We start from the raw sequence: 12,949 nt of genomic DNA, 5'->3' as shown, positions 1-12,949 counted from the left end.
AGGGGTTTATTTTAGAGGAAAGGAAAATGGATTTCAGAGGACAGCTGGTAGTCTCTGACAATATTATAAATAGAAACATTTTGGAACATAATTAGCCATTTCTTTTTTGTGTGTGTATTGCTTGCTCTCACAAGTTATATTATATTCTGGGCAACATTTCAAAATTTTACCCCCCTTTTTGCGGTTGCTAAATGAATGTTCTAGTAACAGATCCTGTTTATCTCACAATCAGAAAGTTTTCAAAGCCCTTAAGAATAAAATCTAAACTCTTTTAGTATAGTCTTTCAGAACAGGAAAATCAGCTCCCAAACAACTTTTTAGGTACCTTTTTTCTTATAAATTCTGTACTCAAACCATACACTTGCTCTGTTTCTTCGATGTTTATTTGCTTTCCTGACTCTCTTGTTTTCGTGTGCAGTGACCTTTGCCTAAAATGCCTTTTGTCTTTCTGTCTCAGTGTTTATCCCATTTAACTATCTTCTCCTTTTTTTTTTTTTAAGATTTTTTTTTATTTATTTGTTTGACAGAGCACAAGTAGGTAGATAGGCAGGCAGAGGGGAGGGAGAAGCAGGCTCTCTGCTGAGCAGGGAGCCTGATGCAGGGCTCAATCCCAGGATCCTGGGATCATGACCTGAGCGGAAGGCAGCCACTAAACCACCTGAGCCATCCAGGCACCCCCCAGCTTAGCTATCCTCTAACACCCAAGTCAGTTGTTATTTTACTCTAGATTTCTTTCATGATCCTCTGAGCTAGAAGTAGTTTATCCCTTTTTGAGTACATATACTTCTTTCTCTTAGGCAGTAATTCTTTTACTTTGTATGACATCTGTTTTTGTATATTTTTAATTTATTTATTTTAGAGAGAAAGGGTGCATGCACATGAGATTGGGGGGGCAAGGAAGAGAATTTTTAAGCAGACTCCCCAGCTGAGCCTGGAGCCCAGTGTGGGGCTCAGTCCCAAAAGCCTGAGATCCTGACCTGAGCCGGAATCAAGAGTCACCCAGGCGCCCCATGTTTCTGTGTATTTTCTAACTCCAATTTGGAACAATAGTTTCTAAACACATTTCTAAATGGTCTTTTTATTTATGTATTTTTTTGGGGGGTCAATACCAGTAACAGTGCCTTTCACGTGTTAGATGCTTGAGAGGTATTTTAAAATACTTCTTGTCAACTTCTTGTCTGGCTACTGTGTTAATTTATCTCTCTCAGATTCTGATGGTGTTGAGGCTGCAGAGCACTCAGCTAGATTGCAAGACACAAAGACTGAAAGTCTACCAGACACTGAAGATGTTAAACAGAAAGAGGAGAGCCATACTAAGAGAACAGTTCCTAAGGAAGCCTGGACAAAAGAAAAAGAATCCTTCCAGATAGATATTGCAGGTAATGGGATTGGGGCAGGGGGGTGGGGAGGGGAGTACAAAGGGAGTGACAGAGTGAAGGAGAAAGACAAGGTCTGTGTCTGTGTGTTTCCATTTTATTCTTTTTTTTTTTTTAAGATTTATTTATTTGAGAGAGAGAGTGAGAGTTAGTGGGAGCAGTGGAAGGGGCAAAGGAAGAGAGAGAATCCTCAAGCAGATTCCCCACTGAACGTGGAGCCCAATGTGGAGCTCAATCCCAGGACTCTGAGATCATGACTCAAGCCAAAAGCAATAGTCAGATGCTCAACTGACTGAGCCACCCAGGCGCTCCCTCATTTTATTCCGATGATAATGTTCCCTCACAATTTAAATAGAGATCCATTTTTCTTTTTCTTCTTTTTTTCCTGCTTTCTCATGCAAATCACTTTATTATGTAAAATAATTGTAACCTCTGGGAAAAGATTTGTGAACTTAGAAACAGGATTACAAGTAAATACTTAAATTAAGGCTGATAATAATAGAAGTATCATGTCTCAGTACTAAAACAGGGGAAAGCCTAAAATCTGAAGGCATTTCAGAAGACTGTGATAAAGACTAAAAGAGCCTCAATACAGACTTAAAAAAAAAATAGTAAAAGCCAAGTAAAAGGCAATGTTTACCCATGGCCCCCTATTTCTAACATAAAAGAACATGTAGAACATAAGTCATTACTGGGTGCCTGGGTGGTTCAGTGGGTTAAGCAACTGCCTTTGGCTCAGGTCATGATCCTGGAGTCCTGGGATCGAGTCCTACATCAGGCTCCCTGCTAAGCAGGGAGTCTGCTTCTCCCTCTGCCCCTCCCTTTCTCGTGCTCTTTCTCTTTCTCTTATATAAATAAATAAAATCTTTAAAAAAAGAAAAAAAGAACATAAGTCATTACTACCTAGGTGTCAAACTTTACCTCTTAGAGGAAGATAGAACATACCTAGATAAGGAAAGAAGTCAAAGAGCTGATCTATTCATATTTGTATTTTGAGTATAGTCCAGTTGCAGCTACTTCACATCAAGATCAATAGATAAGATAAATGATTCTCCACAGGGTGCCAAGACTACACAGTGGATAAAGTACACTTCAACAAATGGTGTTAGAAGTGGGCATCCACGTGCAAAGGAATGAAGTTGTGAACTCTTGCTTTTTACCATATACAAAAATTAACTCGAAATAGATGAAAGATCAAGTATAACCGCTAAATTAAAAAACCTTTAGAAGAAAACAAGGGAAAAAGCTTCATGACATTTGATTTGGCATGGATTTCTGGGATTTGACACCAAAAGAGCAGGGCAACAAAAGCAAAAATAAATGAATTATACTACTCAGAATTGAAAATTGCCTTAGAGGGCACAACAGGATGAAAAGGCAGCCTAGGGAATGGGGAGAAAGTATTTGCAAATCATGGTTATTGGTTAATATCCAGATTATACGTGGAACTTCTATTATTCAACAATAAACCCAATTTAAAAAATGGGCAAAGGACTTGAATAGAGTTTTCCTAAGATTTATGACTAACCATCAAACATATGAAAAGATGCTCGAAATCACTAATCATCAGAGAAATGCACATCACAAACCACAATGAGATATCACTCCATACCCCATTAGGATGTGAGCAAAAAGAACCGAAAGTAACAATTGTCCCAACAATGCAGAGATATTAGAACTCTTGTGCACTGTTGGTGTGAATATAATGGTGTTGCAGCCATTGTGGAAAATAGTATCACGGTTCCTCAAAGAATTTGAAATAGAATTACCATGACTCAGCAATCCCACTTCTGGGTATGTATCCAAAATAATTCAAACCAAATCCCAGAGATATATGCATACTTATGTTCATCACAGCATTATTTACAATTAATCAAGTTATGGAAACAACCCAAATGTCCATCAACAGACAAATGGACAAAGAAAATGAGGTACATACATCCAGTAGAATATCGTGTAACCTTAAAAATGAAGGCAGTCCTCTCATGCTACAACATAGATGAACTCACAGACATTGTGCTCAGTGAAATAAGCCAGTCACAAAAGGACAATATTGTGTGTTTCATATCTATGAAGTATGTATCTAAAGTAGTCAGAATTTTAGAAACAGAAAAGTATTTGCACAGGCCTGGTAGAGAGGGCAGAGAGAGAATTGGTGTTTAGTGGATATAGTGTTTAATGTTGCAAGATGAAGATGTTCTAGAATTCTGTGGCACACAGTGTGAATATACTTAACACTGCTGAACTTTGTACTTAAAAATGGTTAAGATGGTAAATTTAATGTTGGATGTTTTTTACCACAATTAAAAAAAATGAATAAGATGAAAAAACAAAATTGCAGCTCAGCAATTGGTAGTGTCGGAGACATAACTTGGAAAAACAAAGGTGGAACTGCAAGCTGTAAAAACATATTCTATAAGACAGGAAAGTTTTTCCTGAATGTTTTGTGCCATGAATAATTACAGAAGACATGAAATGTGTTAAATAAAGTTTAGGTAATAACAAGAGGTAAAGAGATTTAGGGGATCGGAGAACAAATTGAAGGAAAAGAATTGTAACAGAAAAAGGAAATGAAAGCAATTGGAAAAAATAATTTGAGGAATGACAGTGGAAGTCTAACATAGTGATAACTGTTAGTGGTCTCTAAAGAAGGCAACAAAAAATAATAAGATATCTAAGGAAAACTGAACCTATAATTTAAAAGGCCATACCCCAGTCCTAGAGAAAAATCTGTGTATAATAATCAACACCCAGACATACACAGGTGAGAGTACTGAACTTCAAAGAAAAAGAGCGGACATCCACACAGAAGAAGCAAGGCAAAAAAACGAAATGAAAAATCAGCAAGGAGACAGGCAGAAAGAAAGGCAGGCTAAAAGAAATGTAAGTGAGATTTTATCTTTTAAGTTGATAAAGATAAATTTAAGATGATAAATTTCATCTTCTAAGTTGATAAATCAAGAAATACATGTGTAAAATTATAATATTTTAAATTATAAAAGTTACTTCTAAAAGAATTAAACTAAAAAAAATTAAAGTATAAAACATCTGAAATATTTAGAAAAATGATAGGAGTCACGGGAGAGTAAAGGGAAGGAAAAAGAAAAAGGTAAATTTGTAACAAAAGAAAAAATACCGGGTGCCTGGGTGGCTCAGTCATTTAAGTGTCTTCCTTCAGCTCAGGTTCTGATCTCAGGGACCTGGGTCAAGTCTCACATCTGGCTCCCTCTTCCCCTCCCCCTGCTCGTGTTCTGTCTCTCTCTATCCCCCAAATAAATAAATAAGATCTGAAAAGGAAAAAAATACTATAAAATAGAGAATGGAGAACATATGAGACTATGTAAACATTGGGGCACCTGGGCAACTCAGTTGGTTAAGCCTCCGACCCTTGATCTCAGCTCAGGTCTTGATCTCATGGTTGAGAGTTTGAGCCCCACATCGTGCTCCGCCCTTGCTGCGGGGCATGCTAGAAAGAAAACAAAACAACGCTATATACATTTATGGAATAAATTAATCAATTTTTTAAAAACTCAGATTGGGTTAAAAACAAACTCAGTTTCATGCTATATAGCAGACACATTAAAAATAAAGTGACTCAGAATCGTTGAAAGTAAAAGGAAAACTAGAGTCATATCAAAAAGAAATTTGGAGACATGATATTAATATAGACAACACCCAAGTGTTGCAGTAATCAAGGAGGAATATTTTTACACTGATTTGCAATCCACTGTGAGGCTATAACACATATATCTTCAACCATGGATTAGCATAAAAATATGTATAAAATGAAAATGAAAAAGTTTTTAAGTGGGGGGAGAGAACATTGCTTGGGGATGGGAGAAATGCAGAACAGACCATAAACTAACAAAACTCTGTAGAGAATCTTCAAAGAGAAATGGACACTATAGAATAATAGTAGAAAGGCTGAATACGCATGCTTACCTAATGAGAGATCATAGAAATGAAATTGTTTATAAAAAGCATAGTTAAAAATACTTCTGAGAATAATGCAAATAATGAGGGTGATCTAATAGATCCGTATAAATGTTTGAATGCTTTAAAAAATCTTGAGAGGGCACCCCAGTGGCACAGTCAGTTAAGTGTCTGCCTTCGGCTCAGGTCATGATTCCAGGGTGCTGGGATTGAATCCTGCATCAGGCTTCTTGCTGTGTGGGAAGTCTGCTTTTCCCTCTGCCTGGAGCTTGTGCTTGCTCTCTATCTTTCTTTCCCTTTCTCTCTGACAAAAAAATAAAGAAATCAACAGCAAAATGTATACCAGTTGATACCCACTAGAATAGGTACAATAAAAAGAAGTCAGGGAGCACTCGGGGAGTACAGTCAGTTAAGCATCCAGCTCTTGGTTTTGGCTCAGGTTGTGATCTCAGGGTCGTGGGATCAAGCCCCGCATCAGGCTCCACACTCAGCTTGAGATTTTCCCTCCCTCTCCTTCTGCATTTCCTTCCCAAACTTGCGCGCTCTCTCAAATAAATAAATCTTTTTAAAAAGTCAGATAATAAGAAGTGTTATTGAGGTTGTTGAGAAACTGGAATCCTCATATACCGCAAGTGGAAATGTAAAATAATGCAGCAACTTTGGCAAACAGTCTGAGAGTTCATTAAATGATTAAATTTAAAATTACCATATAACCCAGCAATTCTACTCCTAGGTATATACCCAAGAGAAATGAAAATAAATATCCACACAAAAACTTATATATAAATATGAATATTTATATAGAAGCATTATTTATCATAGTCAAAAGGTAGAAACAACCCAAATGTCCATTAATGGGCAAATGGATGAAATGTTGTGGCATATACATACAATGAAATATTATTCAGCCATCAAAATGAATAAAATATCGCTATATGTTATAACTTACATGAACCTGAAGACATCATGCTGAGTTAAAAGAAGCCAGTCACAAAAGTCTACATTTTATATGATTCCCTATTAATTAATTATTGTATTAAAGTCCAGAATATAGACATCTATAGAGACAAAGTAGATCGGCGGGGAGTGATGAGGGGGTAAGATGGGTGATAGCTAAGGGTATATATAGGGTTTGTTCTTAAGGTTATAAAAACACTTCTAAAATCAACTGTTGATGGCTGCACACACCTATGAATAGGGTAAAAACCATTGAATTGTACACAATAAACAGGTGAATTGTATGTGCATTATATCAATAAAGCTCTTTAGAAATGTTCTATGGGCATCTGAAAAATTTTATTTAAAGATTATTTTTATTTTTTTAAAGATTTTATTTATTTATAAATAGACAAATCATTCCTAGAATGTCATAAACTACTGAAAACAACTCAAGAAGTAACAGATAATCTGAATGGACTGAAAATAAATGATGAGTTTGAGTTAGTAATTTTAAAAAATTACCTACAAAGGAAAGTCCAGGCCCAGACACCTTCACCCTTGAATTCTATCAACATTTAAAGAATTAAAACTAATTTTTTATAAGTTCTTCTAAGAAATAAAGAGAAGGGAACACTTCTCAATTCATTTTATAAGGCTAGTGTTATCCTGATAATAAAATCCAACAAAGACATGACAAGAAATTAGACTGAGATCTCTTATGAATATGGATACAAAAAGCCTAAATAAAATACCAGCAAACTAACATCTAATAACACATAAAAAATATTATATACCTTCGGCAAATGAGATTTATCCCACAAATACAAGATTGGTTCAATATCTAAAAATCAATCAACAAACTAAAACACAAACTCACTTGATCATCTCAAAGTCACAAAAAAAGGATTTAACAAAATCCAACCTCCTCTTTCCCCCACTTTGTTGATAAAGACATTCAACAAACTAGGAATAGACGGGAACTTCCTCAATTTGGTAAAGGGCATCTATGAAAAATCCACAGCTAAAACCATACTCAGACAGAATGTCAGCAGTGCCGGAGTGGCTCAGCTGGTTCTGCCTTCAACTCAGGTCATCATCCCAGGGTCCTGGGACTGAGCCCTGCATCAGGCTCCCTGATCACCTTCTAGATCTAGAATGCTGACATTAGTTTTATATTTATCAGTAATAAGTTGGTTCTCTATTTCATTTTTTATATGAGTCTTCCTAGTTTTTTCCCTTGGTTAATCTAGTTAAAGTTTGTCTATTTCGTTAATCTCCTATGAGAACCAGCCTTTGGTTTTGATTGTTTTTGTCCTTTTTTATTCTCTATTTCATTAATTTCTACTCTAATCTTTATAATTTCCTTCCTTCTGTTTGCTTTAGTTTTAGTGTGCTCTTTTTCTAATGCTTAAGGTGGAAGTTTAGGGTTTTTTACTTGAGATCTTTCTGCTTGCTTTTTATAGGCATTTACAACCATAAATTTTCCCAAGATATAGCTGTACCTGGGGCATCTGGGTGGCTCATTTGGTTAAGTCTCCCAACTTTTGGTGTCTGTTCAGGTCTTGACCTAGGGGTCATGGGATCAAGCCCTGCATCAGACTCCTCACTCAGATTTTGTCAGGAAGAGAGAGAGAGAGCACAAGCAGGAGGCAGAAGCAGGCTCCTCGCTGAGCAAGGAACCTGATGTGGAATTCGATCCCAAGACCCTGGGATCATGACCTGAGCTGAAGGCAGACACTTAACCCACTGAGCCACCCAGACATCCCTCACAACTATCTTCTAACACTTACCAGAGTTGACATGGCAGTTAAACATCTTCAGGTCCCAAAAACAGGGTGAAAGCAGGAGCCCACCATAGAGATAATTAAGCACTAAAGCAAACTGTCACCCTAAGGTTTCAGCTGAATTCTGTAGATCTGGGATTTTTTTTTTCTTTTTGTTTTGTGGTGAGCAACAAAGCAGTTTATTGAGTGATAGTGAAGTTTATTGAGCAATGGTACAAAGCTCCCAAAGAGAGAGGGGACCTGAGAGGGTTGCCCTGGGATTTATTTTTAATGTCTACATGAAGTCCGGAACAAAATATAGAACTTAGGGCACACTGATAGTGGGAAAATCCTTCTTGGGTTTCCGGTAGGCTGCAATCTAAGTAAAATAATAAATAAGAAATAAACACATCCATGCAAAAGAATAAAACAAGGAAGTTCGCCTTTCTCAACCTTGGTAATGGGTTCAGGGAAAGAAGGCAGTGGCAAATTTATCCTGAAATTTGTAACTGCAGACCAACTTTTTGCACTGGTACAATTTATTGGTGCAATGGACTATGTGTTATCTGAAAATTCTCCAGCCCAGAATTTTATTTAAAATGGCCCTAGCTTCGTAGTGCCAACTCATATGCCTGAAGGCTGAAGCAGATACACATCTCTCTGAAGAAATTTCAACTGGGACCTCAAAATATTCCCCCAAATACCAAACTCATAAGCACCATGAGTGAAAAAGCATAAAAAGTAAAAATAAAAAGCAGAAATGAGACCCACAAAAACATATTTTCAGGGCTCCTGGGAAAATAGGCTGATTCTACAGTTAGAACAAAAAATATAGAAGAAGAGCCAGGAGCATCTTTAGTGCTGGAAAGTTAGAAAACCTGACAATGATAAGAATGCCAAGGGGACACAAGGGCCAAGTAAAAGAGCTGCAAGGGACGAAAGTTGCCACAAGTTGAGCAAATAGTAATACTGAATGATAACCAAGGGGTAAATATTTTGTTAACCTTTTGTAAGAACCAGCCTTTAGTTTCAGTTGTTTTTGTCCTTTTTTATGAGTCCATATTAATATATATAAACAATTAAAGAAATAAATAAATAATGGGAGCAAATAGACAATTCTGTGCGGAATTCCAGATGTCTGAATATGTATGGAGTATGTAGACACTCCACCTTTAAGGAGACAGAGCATACTCCTTCCTTTTTAAGAGTGGATTGCTCAAAGTAAACTCCTTCCCAGCAGTTTGGCATAGGAAGGGGACAGAGAGTAAGTTTATAGTGAAGAACCCTGATAAACAGGGTTGACTACCTCAGCCAGCTAGTCAAAGTTAACATCAACAGTGATAAGTCATGTTGATGGTATGTCCCCTTAATATGTGATAAGAATGGCACTTTAAAGTCTTCCTTCCCAAAATGTATGACACCAGCCTAGTTGTGAGAAAAACATCAAAAACCCAAATGAACATTCTGTGAAATATTTGATCAGTACTTCTCAAAACTGTCAGGGCCATGAAAAACAAGAAAAATCTGGGGAACTGTCACAGACCAGAATAACCTAAGGAGATAGGATAACTAAATGTAATGCAATATTTCTGTATGGGATCGTGGAACAGAAAAAGAACATTAGGTATAAACTAAGGAAATCAGAGAGTGTGTAGACCTTGGTTAATAACAATGCATCTTTATTGGTTCATTAAACATAAAAAATGTGCTACATTAATGGAAGGTGTTAATAATAGAAGAAACTGGGCATGAATTATAGAAAAGTATTTGTACTGTGTTCACAGTTTTTCTGAGACTAAACTATTCTAAATCAAAAGGTTTAAAAAAGTCATGCATAGTAAAAAAAAAATCAGGCGTGTTGTGATGAGCACTGGGTATAATACACAATGAATCATTGAACACTACATCAACAACTAATGATGCACTATATGTTGGCTAACTGAACATAATTAAAAATAATATAAATAAACTCATGCATCCATATGGATTTTAAAACAGATAAGATTCATTATTCATTGATTAGATAATAAGAAAAGGGGAGGCTGTTCTTTATAGTACAGTCCAACTAAACATAGGAGGAAAAATAGAGTTAGAAAATCTTCTTAGTAATAATAGATTTAAGCAAGAATCATCAGTGGATGATAAAACCAGTGAGTGAAAACTTACCGGGGAGAAGGGTATTTATTCAGCCTCAAGATATTCCACAATATCTTCCCACATTGCTCATTAATTTCAAAGGGAAAAAAGTTAACCTTTGCAGTAGAGAACTTTGGACATCAAAATTAACATCCACCAGTAATAAGAAACATTGAAATTAAGTACTTCACATGCGATGTACTTAGGACACATCACTCCTATAGAACTGTTCAAAATGCATAACTTTAATCACAGTGAAACTCACAGAAACTCAAATTGAAGGACTCAAATTGAAGGATATTCAACAAATAACTGGTCAGTCCTCTTCAAAAATGTAGGTGTCGTGAAGGACAAAAGCTGAAGAACTGTTCTAGATTAAAGGATACTAAAGAGACATGGCAGCTAAATGTAGTCATGATCCTAGATTGGACTCTAGCCCAGGGAGAAAAATTACTACAAAGAACAGTTTGGGGAAAGTTGCTGAAATTCGAACATAAACTTCACATTAGTATCATATCAATGGAAAATTAGATGGGTTTGATAATGGTATGTAAGAGGTTACTTTTCTTTCTAAGGTATACATCCTATAGTAGTGGATAGGCAAGGTGAACCTTTTTATTTTGAGGTAGTTCCACTTGTTTATTTTTGTTTTTGTTGCCTGTGCTTCTGGGGTCATATCCATGAAATCATTCCCAAGATCAGTGTCATGAAGCTTTTCCCTTTGTTTTCTTCTTGGAGTTTTATAGTTACAGGTCTTACATGTAAGTCTGTAATCCATTTTGAGTTGATTTTTTAAGATTTATTTATTTGGGAAAGAGAGAGAGCATGAGCAGGGGAAGGGACAGAGGAAGAGTGAGAAGCACACTGACTCCCTGCTGAGCAGGGAGCCTGACATTGGGCTCGATCCCAGAACCCTGAGATTATGACCTTAGCCGAAGGCAGACGCCTAACCAGCTGAACCACCCAGGCACCCCATGAGTTGACTTTTGTGTATGACGTAAGGTCAGGGTCCATTTCATTCTTTTGCCTACAGATACCTAGTTTTCTAACGCCATTTGTTCAAGAGGCTGTTCTTCCCCCTCTGGGTATTCTAAGCACTCTGATTGAAGATCAGTTTATCATATTTGGGTAAACTTACTTCTAGGCTCTCTTCTTTTGGTCCCAAGTAACTTTTCCTACCTTATTTTATCTACTGCCTTTACTTTGCAAATTGTATAACCACATAAACTGAATGTTTACACTCAACTATTTGCTTAATGCTTCCTGCTTTTATGCCTTTGCTTATGCTACTTAATGAAACAAGGGGAAAGGCCAGCATGATTGGAATATAATTATCAAGAAGGATAGTAATGCATGGTGAGATACCTGTACACCTTGTTAAGGAGTTTGAGTTTTGTTCTAAGAGTAAGAGAAAGTTGTTAAATAGAAAATGGTAGGTCTAATTTACATTTTTGAAGATTACTGTTTGAAGAACAGATTGGAAGAAGACAGGAGTGACTGCCTTTTTTTTCTTTTTCCCCTAATTACTCTGGCCAGGACTTCTGTATACTACTGTATGTTGAGTAAAAGTGGCAAGAGTAGGTATCCTTGTCTCGTTCCTGATCTTAAGGAAAAAGCTTTCAGTTTTTTACCATTCAGTATAATGTCAGTTATGGTCTTATCATGTATGAACCGTATCATGTTGACGTCAATTCCTTCTATACCTATTTGTTGAGAGTTTTTGTCGTAAGTAGGTATTGAATTTGCTCAAATACTTTTTCTGCATCTCTTGAGATGATATATTATTTTTATCCTCCTTTTCGTTAATTTGGTGTATCACATTGACTATGGATATTGAACCATCCTTGAATCCCTGCAATAAATCCCACTTGATGATGATGTATGATCCTTTTTATATATTGTTGAATTTGGTTTGCTGATATTTTTGTTGAAGATTTTTGCTCCTGGGTTCATTAGGAATATTAGCTTATAATTTCCTTTTCTTGTAGTGCCCTTGTCTGGGGTCAGGGTAATAGTGGTCTCATAAAATGAGTTTGGAAGTGTTCCCTCCTCCTCGTACTTTTTGGAAGACTTTGATTTTGTATTCTTTAAATGTGTAGTAGAATTTACTAGTGGAAGCCCGTCTGGTCCTGGACTTTTATTTGTTGGGAGGTTTGAGAGTCTTTTTATACTTTAGCTATAAAAACAGATCCATCTATCTTATTGTAGTCTGGGGAAATTGTCTTAGGGATTCTCAGAGTAATGAAAATTCTGGTAGCCAATAATCTATACTGTGGGCGAAAAGGATCCCATAGTCACAGTTGTTACTTTGTTGCGTATCTATCTTTGTTTCCCCACATGACTTGGAACTCCAGAAACGGGTATATTAGTATTTACAGTTAGGGTTTATAATTGTAAGATGTTCTCATATCTAAAAATGCCTGGTTTGTTATAGAATAATGGCTGTCAAAAATTGGAGATGAAGATGGTAAATTTTATGTTGGGTGTATTTTACCACAATAAAAAAAAATTGGGAGGAAACGTAAAGATGGTTCAGAGAAAGGAATTTTAAAAGCCTCTAAGACACATGAAGAGGTTTTTTCTTTAATCCCACCTGTTTAATTACTGTGATGAAAATGAAGTCTCAGATTTCTTAACTGAAAATAAGGTTAACAGTACCTCTCTCTCAGTTTTATCAATAAAATTGAATTAAAAGGAAAAAGATACAGAGCACATATCATAATACTCTGCATGTAGCAGGTAGTGAATGTACAGCAGTTGCTGTTAAAATCCAGAGAACTAAACTGCCTTCCTAAGGTCACA

The 12,949-nt window shown here is 36.4% G+C and overlaps 1 protein-coding gene across 7 annotated transcripts in view; it reads left to right on the top strand.

The window, feature by feature from the left end:
- The window catches only part of ALMS1 (ALMS1 centrosome and basal body associated protein), a 206,604-nt gene that overhangs the window by 154,982 nt on the left and 38,673 nt on the right, over nucleotides 1–12,949 (top strand). For all 7 annotated transcript variants that reach the window (XM_032873632.1, XM_032873630.1, XM_032873631.1 and 4 more), the window contains one exon: nucleotides 1,209–1,379. In XM_032873632.1, the coding sequence (XP_032729523.1) occupies nucleotides 1,209–1,379 (171 nt within the window). The remainder of the gene's footprint in view (nucleotides 1–1,208; nucleotides 1,380–12,949) is intronic.

This window comes from Lontra canadensis, unplaced genomic scaffold (assembly GCF_010015895.1).
Source record: "Lontra canadensis isolate GAN:19392208 unplaced genomic scaffold, GSC_riverotter_1.0 scaffold50, whole genome shotgun sequence".
Lineage (NCBI taxonomy): Eukaryota > Metazoa > Chordata > Mammalia > Carnivora > Mustelidae > Lontra > Lontra canadensis.
Note: the sequence above shows the minus strand (reverse complement) of the source record. Positions and strands in the feature narration are given on the sequence as shown.